The sequence below is a fragment of the Habropoda laboriosa genome, unplaced genomic scaffold, assembly GCF_001263275.1.
Source record: "Habropoda laboriosa isolate 0110345459 unplaced genomic scaffold, ASM126327v1 scaffold89, whole genome shotgun sequence".
In the NCBI taxonomy this organism is placed as follows: domain Eukaryota; kingdom Metazoa; phylum Arthropoda; class Insecta; order Hymenoptera; family Apidae; genus Habropoda; species Habropoda laboriosa.
The window spans coordinates 1,750,510-1,759,439 of record NW_017100263.1 but is presented as its reverse complement, the minus strand read 5'-3'; the positions used below and the strand labels follow the sequence as shown (position 1 = coordinate 1,759,439).

The window sequence follows — 8,930 nt, the reverse complement described above, 5'->3', positions numbered from 1 at the left end:
TCACTGTAGCTAACATTAACAATTAGAACTAGAAAAAATATAAAAATTGTTTAGTGCTTAAAATTTAGTTTTAGTACACATTAACATATGATAATAGTAATAAGAAATCAAAGTATTTGGTTGGTGCAAATGAAATGTTTTTTAACAGCTAAAATTGGCAGGTTGATATCACATATTAAATTTTGTCTGATCATAAATTTTTATACATAATAGTCAAGAAGGAATTTGTGTATTTAATAGTGAAAAAAGTTCATAATACAATTGTTTGGACATTATTATCTGATGTGATGAATAATCAGGATATTCATGTAATTTTTTTATATAAGTTTAAACTTGGAAACAATATAAACTTAATATTTGAAGAAGGTTATGTTAAGATACTTTAGCATTGGTATACAAAATTCAAGGTTGGTGACTTTTTATTGGAAAATTAGCCATGGGACAGACCAAATAGGGCCATTGATAATAATGTTTTAAGAAAAATTATTGTCACTCTTATTTATTCAACCTTTCCTTAGCATACTACCATTTTTTCAAACACCTGAACAATTTTTTAACAAAAATTATTTCAAAATGAAGACACTGTAAAATCAGCATTCAAAGGATTTTTGAATTCAAAGATTTTTATAAATTTTGAATAATGAAACTAGTTAATCGTTAAAAAAAGAATATAGAATCATGTGGAAATTATTTTGATTAAATATATTGGTTTTTGAAGAAATGGAATATATCTAAAGTTTCATTTTAAAAAACGACATTTTATATACACCAACCTAATATTAAAAAAATTATTCTTTAGCTGAATTGAAGTTAAACTTAAATGCTATATACATTTAGTTTAACTTTTTTAATTTATATAACAGTCTTAATAATAAATTTAATATTGCTATGTTTTTGCTAAAATATTTTTTGTTTGTTTATGTATATGAAACAAAATTGTTTAAATGAATAAGTATTGCAATATTCCAATAAACATATAAAATAATATATTTAAATTCAAACCTATCCAAATTTGGATCTGCATCATTAAGAAAGACCCGAGTAAGTTTTTTGCAATGTGCTCTTTCTAGATGTTGTGATACTGCAGGACTATAAGGCCTCCATCGTCCGTGACGATTTTCCCACTCCCACACAACAACTGCATGACCGTGTTCTTGCCCTTGAACGTTCATCTTCTTGATAAAGAATTTCACACACACGCGCAACACACACTTGCGCAACGAGAACGTGGGAACATTTTCAAGTCTTCCACATTCACTTTAATTTACCAACAGTGTGTATAAGCATGTGGTCTGTGTGTATGCGTGCATATGTATATCGCAATAATATGTCATACGTACATATATTTACTACGTTTATATAGATATTTTCAAAACAAACATTAATGTTCGATTATACAATTTCAATTTAATCCGAAAAACAAAATTTAGATGTCAGGCAACAATAAATTTTAAGAATAAATCGAAGAGGAAAACACGTCAACCACACTTCACTCCATATTGTTTTGTTTGCAATGAACACAACACAAATGAATTTGACTGAAGTATACACAATTTTAAACTTCGAGTAATCGAGATATCGATGATCGATTTTTAACAATCGCATTTGAAAAGACTTTTTATACAATTTATGTAATCGTTATAATATTAAATTAAAAGCACTAAAAGTTATATCGTATTGTTAATACAATCCGTAGTTAGATTTAGCAATATTATTAAAGAAATGATTTTACGTAATATTTTTTAACGTGGATAATACAACACCGTGTTTCTTCTTTACTATGTGTGTATATGAGATTCATAACATTTTATCTTTAATTAACTATCTTTATCTTTATCTTTATCTTAATTTAACTATTTATCTTTAATGGCATCTTATAATAGTATTTTATTAGCTATTAATGTATGTTTATAAATGCGATTTCAATGTTAATATAAAAATATTTACATAACCTACGTAAAAATCTATACTAGTATTCATGACAGCAAACGAGTGTTTGTGCATCAGAGTACTGAATACACAAGTATATTGTTTATGATTTACAAAACAATTTTTTTGTTAAGAAAGGGACATTAATTTTATATCAATGCATTTAAAAATAAGAACTAAGTTTGCAAATAATAAATGAATGAGTCTTTTGGGTTATTACTGCCTATGAGTTGTTCAAAGCTTTTAAGCAAAGTACATAAACCTAATTTTCAACTAGCTAATTTCGAATAAAATATGAAAATATGAAAATAGTAAAAAATTGACATTTTGTACTTTAAATTATTAATTACTTTAAGAAAAGTATATGCATATTTATTAATAAATATATTTGTTCCTTGCATTGACGTATAGGTTAGTTTTTGCAGTTTTTTAAGAATATTCCAGGCGTCAACGAATATTCCGAAAACATGGATGTAGAAAAAGTTGCTGTATTTGCTAGTGTAGGATTCGCAATTGCCGTTGCAGCATTCGTTTTATGGGGACCTTCTCCTAAACCTAGAAAAAAAGGTATATTAAACAAATGTGCTCAATATTTAAAAATTTGGTAGAAAAATATGTTATTACACTTTATGTCTTTTTAGGAAAAGTCATTGGAATCAATAATCTAGGATATACTTGCTTTTTGAATTCTCTTTTACAAGCTTTAGCTGCATGTCCAATTTTTATTGGATGGTTAAAGAAACAACATGAGAAAAGTGGAAATATTAATTTCATTTCGACTCTACTCTCTGTTTTTGAAAGTATGTTATTGTTTTTAAAGAAACTTTAATTATGGTTTTTTTTACTTAAAAAAATAAAATTTCAATATTATAACTTTTTACTGTTGTAATAGTAATATGTTACAAGATATAAATGCTAAAAAAATTTATTTTTTGATATTTTACAATTTTAATATACCTATATTATTATTGTAAAAAAAGATAAAGAATTTATTAACTTCTACACTGTGTACAATGAATTTTTGTTGAAACAGCTAATATAATTGAAACATGTAAATAAAATATAATTGTGTAAATTTTTTCTCAATTAGAAGTGAATGGATATACAGGGGATTTATATGGTGATGTAACACCAATTGAAATAATTTCATCATTAGGAAGCCAATGGAGATTTACACCTGGCCACCAAGATGTGCATGAACTATTTCATATTGTTCTTAGTGCATTACAGGCAGAAATTCAACCTAGTAATAGGGTATGTTTACTAGGAAAAGTTATTAAATTAATATTAATAATATATGTGTATAATACACGTAAAAATTCTTAGAGAATACTTAAATGGTATATTTTTAAATTATTAAAATAAGTATGTATGTTGACAAATAAAATATATCTATAACAATCATTTCAGAAATGTTGCCTGTCTGATGCTTTACCACAAAGTTCAACAATAGTAACAGATACAAAAAAATTGGGTGATCCCTTAACATTTAGAAGTGTGTCTTGTAATGATATTGTATCAGCTAACAAAAATCCTAACATTCCAAATGGTTTTGATAGAAATTGCAATAATCATGTAATATCTTCAATGGCATCCATAACAAGTATTCCTATGGTGTACAATAAGCCAGGTATGATCCTTGCTAGATCTTCAGAAGTACTTTCAAAAAATGTTGATGTTGGAGAGAATAAAGAATCTTTCAAACCATGGAGCTCTTTATGTGCTATGCCATTTTCTAATGCTCCATCGATATCAGTGGAAGTGCATCCATTTTCAGGCTTATTAACTAGTCAATTACAATGCAATTGCTGTAAATGGAAGGTTTGTTTTACGTTTTAATTGTGATACATTACATTTTATTATGTGAAACAGATAAAAGTACTTTTTGTAGTCTGCTGTTCGTTATGATAAACTTGAAACAATTTCTCTGCCTCTGCCTCCTCTGGGTTCATATATTAAATCTCATCATACATTGGAAGAACTTCTAACACGTTTTGTAACCAGTGAGATTGTTCAGGATGTATTATGCGATGGATGCGGAATGCGTTGTTTAGCTATGAAAACCTTAACTCTAGGCAAACTTCCAAAATGTTTATGTTTACACATATCAAGAACTACATGGAGCTCTTCAGGGATACCAATTAAGAGAGATGATCCAGTTAAATTTCCAGAAATTTTAACATTGGATCCTTACACTTTTACAGAAACAAGAAAGCGAAATGCACGGGTAGGATATGTACATTTTATGTGCATATAATAAATATATATTGTTACTTATCAAATTTAAAATACAATATCAATTAATAGGGAGATCCTGAAGCAACGATGTTGCTTACTAATCGAACAACACTACAAGATAAACACACGTATAAATTGCGTGCGATTGTGGAACATCGTGGACCTGTTGATTCTGGACATTTTGTTTGCTATAGACGAGGAAATAAAATCAATCAGTGGTTGTATACTTCGGATAACGTAGTTGAAAATGTATCCTTGATTGAGGTTTTATGTGTCACGCCATATCTTTTATTTTATGAACGTATTAATGTCACATAAAAGTAGTTAGTAACCAATTTTAGTAATTATAACAAATTTAGGAACGATGCTATATTAAAATGACATAATGATTATGATGGAATTTAAGAGACTGAGTGTGTTTTAACAGTAGCTTTCATATGTTTTTATTATAATGTAACTGAAATTACTTCAAACTATTTGTTAAATGAACTGAAAATATTTCAATTTACTTAAATTTATATAAATCACTCATTAGATTCCATGTTATTTAGGATATTGTTTAATCAATATATACTACTTTTATGATAATAGTACTTAAAAACAGAAGTACAGTGCTTTTTGGCTTACAAAAGTTTAATATCATGCTTTTTAAATTTAATTAAATAGTACTAGATTTTCAACAATATATTTTACAAAATTGTATATATTTAATAATTTATGTACAACAGCAAAGTAGCCAATATTTAAGGTTAGCGACATTTCAGAATATTAGTAATTATAGTTTACAGAGAACTGAATTCATTGTTTGATAAAGTTCATAGATCGCAATAGGAAACCAAACTTGAAATGTGCCAAATCAATCACTCTTGTATATGAAGTAAATTATTGTTTTGTATAATTAGAATTTGAAAATTTCATTTCAGGTACACACTGCTGTATTCTAAATAAAATACACTTAGATGCAAAGCAGCTTCGGACGGCGGATGCTGGGTCACCACTGACCCGGCTTTCAGATGTTTCTTATTTCAACCGGCATTCGAAACAGAGTTTCGACTCTGCTCTCCTAATATTATACATATATTTGTTATTTTAATCATAATATATTTGTATAATTTCAAACAATAGAATGCTTAGTAAAATAAGAAAAATGTGGTTTCACTTGTGTACAGAAAAGTATTGGGTCATATTTGACACAGCATCTGCCGTGCCTATGACTATCACGCTATCCGCTGTCTGAAGATTAATAATTTAATTACATAGTATACAGGATCAGTTATTTAAATTGATATCTGTAAATATCTTCAAAACCGTTGATGATACTGAAAAATGTTTTAGACAAAAGTTGAATGGTTTCAAGGGGGGCATAATTTAATGCATGTAACTTTTTGTAGGTAGAAGCGTAGAGGACATAATATGAAGGTCCATTCTTTTTTTTTTTAATGGAATCATTTTTTTCATGTATTAATTAATGCAGCTCGTCATACCCTGTAAAAAAATATTAAGTTATATATGTCCATAAACCATTAGTTTGGGAGATATTTTAATTTAAAAATTGCGAAATCGTACTCGCAATTCAATATTTACCTTCTCAAATTGATGTTGAAAAATACATCCTTCAGCCTGAATACAGAGATTTACTCGGTCTCTAAGTGACCGATCAACCCTTTCTAGCATTTCTTTAGGCATTTGTTGACATACCTGAAGAATCCTCTGTTTTAAGTCGTTCGGAGTAGTACATTTTTCTTAATAAACTTCGATTTTTAAATATCCCCACAAAAAGAAAATCTAACGTTGATAGATCTGGTGATTTCGGTGCAAAGTCAATACGCCCAACAATTGGGAAACTACGTTTAATGTAGCTCTTAAGTGTCATTTAATTAATATTAAAATATCTCCTAAACTTTTGGCTTTTTGGCATAAATAACTTAATACTTTTTTATAGGCACTGATGAGCTGCATCGATTAATGCATTTGAAAATAAGTGATTCCACTTAAAAAAATGAATTTGATCTTCATTTGCCTTCTACGCGTCCACCTACAAAAGAACTGAATACTCATATCAGATTATATCCCCCTCAAAACCATTCAACTTTTATCTGAAATATCGAAGATTTTCGCGGAGATTGATTTAAATTTCTTACCCTGTATATGATATCTGTTTTGTTCCTTTTAAACCAAATGTGTTTATAACTCTTAGAGTACGTGTCTATTTAAGAGTTTTTTACGATAGTTATTTTTGAGAGTATTCTCAAATTGTATCCAGGTCTCCGCAAGTACTCCTAATACTGTTTCACTGATAAATTTTAGTCTCGTAAGCAACTCGCGATAGTTTTACTCTCAAATGTACACGTACCCTTACACGTAAATTATATTATTTTTAGTGTTCATTGAATAAAAGTACAATTATGATTTTATAAATCTTGAAGCAATTTTGATTATACAGTAGTAAGATTAATTTTATTTTTAATTTAATTTTCCTAAGAAATGTTACGATTTTCAAGTAACATTGAAATTAAATAGGACGATATACGATGTCGAATATTTGCGGTTTTACTTTAATGTATAAACTTTTGTTGTATTATTGTAAATAAAACATTGGAAAAATACTATATACTACATATTAATTTGAGGATTTATTGTAGTACACAAAATTTTCATCATTGCAAATAAATATAAATTGAATTAAAAAACAGTATCAAAGTATAATAGGAATATAAACTTTATTTCATTAAGTTTACTCTTCTTATTTTGTTTGTAATGTAATCACAACTTTTTAAATTACAAAAATGGAATTTATTCAAGAATAATTTTTTTGGCATACTTTTTCATTTTTGTAGAATTTTACATTTTAAAACGATTAAAAAATAGTTCATGTTAATAAGCATATTTGTATTCAAACATACGTACATTGACTTAATAATTGATAAAAATATGTTTGATAATTATTTTTATAAAAATTACTATATTCATAGAGTTTAGTTAAATCATTCTTATTTCATAATTTATTTACTAATTTATTGGATGATTGCAAAAATTCGTACCCGATTTGAAAATAAAACACAAGCGGTGTCTTTCGATAGGAATGTAACATGATGCTAAAACAAACATCTGTATCGAAGTGTTATAAGGTTCCCGCCACCTCTGAAAATCGAGCACGAACTTTTGCAATCACCTAATATAATTATATGACGGTTTAATATATAAGCATAAGAATATATACGATAATAAATATGGTATAAATAATATTTCTATTTTATACTTCGTATTAAGCATGTAGTAAAATAATAAAGTCTTTTATAAAGCCTGAGTTGATAGGAAAATATTTTATGAGTGATGCACAAATTAATTGTAATCAAACAATTAATAAGATAAAAAACTTTCTGTACATTATTTTGAAGTACTGCGTATATTTGAAAAAAATAATGTGTTTGTTCATCTTATTACACTTTTTAATAGTTTTAAAAGTTATAAAAATTTTGAATCATTTCTACGCTATATTCTGATTTTATCTATATATCAGTATAAAATATAGAATAATACATTGCAATCGTTTCTTATCGAATTATGTACATAAAATATACTTCGGTTTTGATGAACAGATTTCTTTACAATTATAAAATTTATATTTGGAAAGTAATTTAAGAATATTTTTTCAGAGAAATATATTTCGTAATAATGTAAACAGCGCCATTAGACAAGTAAGTAAGTAGTTTATTGTCAGTAATATCATTCAAATTCGAATAGTGTTGCGCATATACATATAGTATGTAGTACGATCGAAGGGTGAGTGATGTGTACTGTAAAACATTTTCGATTAATATGAAAAATGTTGCTATAGTGAAATAATATTTATACAAATTTTGTTGTAATGTTGTCATATGAGAGAATTTATAGCACCGATTTTATACATATGTAGAATACATGTGAGCAAAAATAAACTTATAGGTTATAATAACAGTTGTAAATTTTTGTAAATATTTAATTTTTCAAAATCTATTACGCAATATTCTATTTTTTACAACGTGCTTATAAAAATGCCACATTTCGTAAGCACTAAAGACGAAATTGTAAGTATCAGTCTATAGCATTATTTAAAATAAACTTTATATGTCTAAAATTTTATTTTTTGTATTTTGACCAGATGCAGGATATGAACGATATCGCTTCTGATTTTGCATGCCTTAAAGTATCTGCTTTGAAAAAAGCTTCTCGTATAAAAGGTATAGTGGATAGAGTTACAATTGGTCCTGATTCAACAGTGAGTGAAAATGAAAGTGAAAAATTAGACAACATAGAAAATCAACAGAATTCCTGTAATATTGCAGTTTCACAAAAATCTGTTCGCTCACAGAATAAGATCTCTATGCAGAGTGGTATCACATTTTCAGTTAAAAAAATTCTCTTAGAAAGTGAAAATCAAAGAAAGGAGGAAGTACAGGTAACGTAAATTTATTTTTAATCTTGAAGATGTAAAATTAGTGCATACAATAGCTTACATATGACTCAAAGATCAGTAAATAAATATATAATTTTATTTTTTATAGAAATGTAAAAAATGATATTGTATAAGGAATAATCAGCTACTTATTATCTAAAAAGCAATCAATAAAGTTAAACTACAAAATTAAAAAATATGTGCCAGTACTTAAAATAATTGGTATACTGAAGGTTTTCGTTTTCAACATTTTACATTTTTTTAGAAATAGTGTTCCACCTATGTATAGTTTCTTATAAAAATTTGTAATATTTCAAATATTATTGAA

General features: G+C 27.0%; 3 protein-coding genes across 4 annotated transcripts in view; 2 read left to right on the top strand and 1 right to left on the bottom strand.

Annotated features, from left to right (window-relative positions):
• The window catches only part of LOC108573080 (protein deltex-like), a 3,806-nt gene extending 2,432 nt beyond the window's left edge, over positions 1 to 1,374 (bottom strand). Inside the window, exon 1 of the mRNA XM_017935445.1 lies at positions 1,003 to 1,374. Coding sequence (XP_017790934.1) covers positions 1,003 to 1,172 — 170 coding nt within the window. The 5' untranslated portion in view covers positions 1,173 to 1,374. The remainder of the gene's footprint in view (positions 1 to 1,002) is intronic.
• A 748-nt stretch (positions 1,375 to 2,122) lies between these two features.
• LOC108573022 (ubiquitin carboxyl-terminal hydrolase 30 homolog) lies at positions 2,123 to 4,485 on the top strand. Its single transcript, XM_017935379.1, has 7 exons — positions 2,123 to 2,181; positions 2,341 to 2,496; positions 2,571 to 2,729; positions 3,020 to 3,183; positions 3,340 to 3,750; positions 3,821 to 4,156; positions 4,237 to 4,485. Exons 2-7 carry the CDS (start codon positions 2,397 to 2,399, stop codon positions 4,483 to 4,485), a joined length of 1,419 nt encoding a protein of 472 aa, XP_017790868.1. The 5' UTR covers positions 2,123 to 2,181; positions 2,341 to 2,396.
• A 3,709-nt stretch (positions 4,486 to 8,194) lies between these two features.
• The window catches only part of LOC108573083 (nucleoporin GLE1), a 3,349-nt gene continuing 2,613 nt past the window's right edge, over positions 8,195 to 8,930 (top strand). Inside the window, exons 1-3 of one of the 2 annotated variants that reach the window (XM_017935449.1) lie at positions 8,195 to 8,234; positions 8,309 to 8,387; positions 8,493 to 8,605. In XM_017935449.1, the coding sequence (XP_017790938.1) occupies positions 8,202 to 8,234; positions 8,309 to 8,387; positions 8,493 to 8,605 (225 nt within the window). In that variant the 5' untranslated portion in view covers positions 8,195 to 8,201. Of the gene's footprint in view, positions 8,235 to 8,308; positions 8,606 to 8,930 lie in introns of both variants that reach the window. The other variant, XM_017935448.1, reaches the window with a different exon arrangement.

What these genes read in the sequence shown, in the direction of transcription:
- LOC108573022 (XM_017935379.1), top strand. Translation starts at nt 2,397, where the DNA reads ATGGATGTAGAAAAAGTTGCTGTATTTGCTAGTGTAGGATTCGCAATT. An exon ending in GCAATTGCTGTAAATGGAAG is followed by an intron (nt 3,751 to 3,820) that starts GTTTGTTTTACG and finishes TACTTTTTGTAG; the next exon opens with TCTGCTGTTCGTTATGATAA. An exon ending in CAAGAAAGCGAAATGCACGG is followed by an intron (nt 4,157 to 4,236) that starts GTAGGATATGTA and finishes ATCAATTAATAG; the next exon opens with GGAGATCCTGAAGCAACGAT.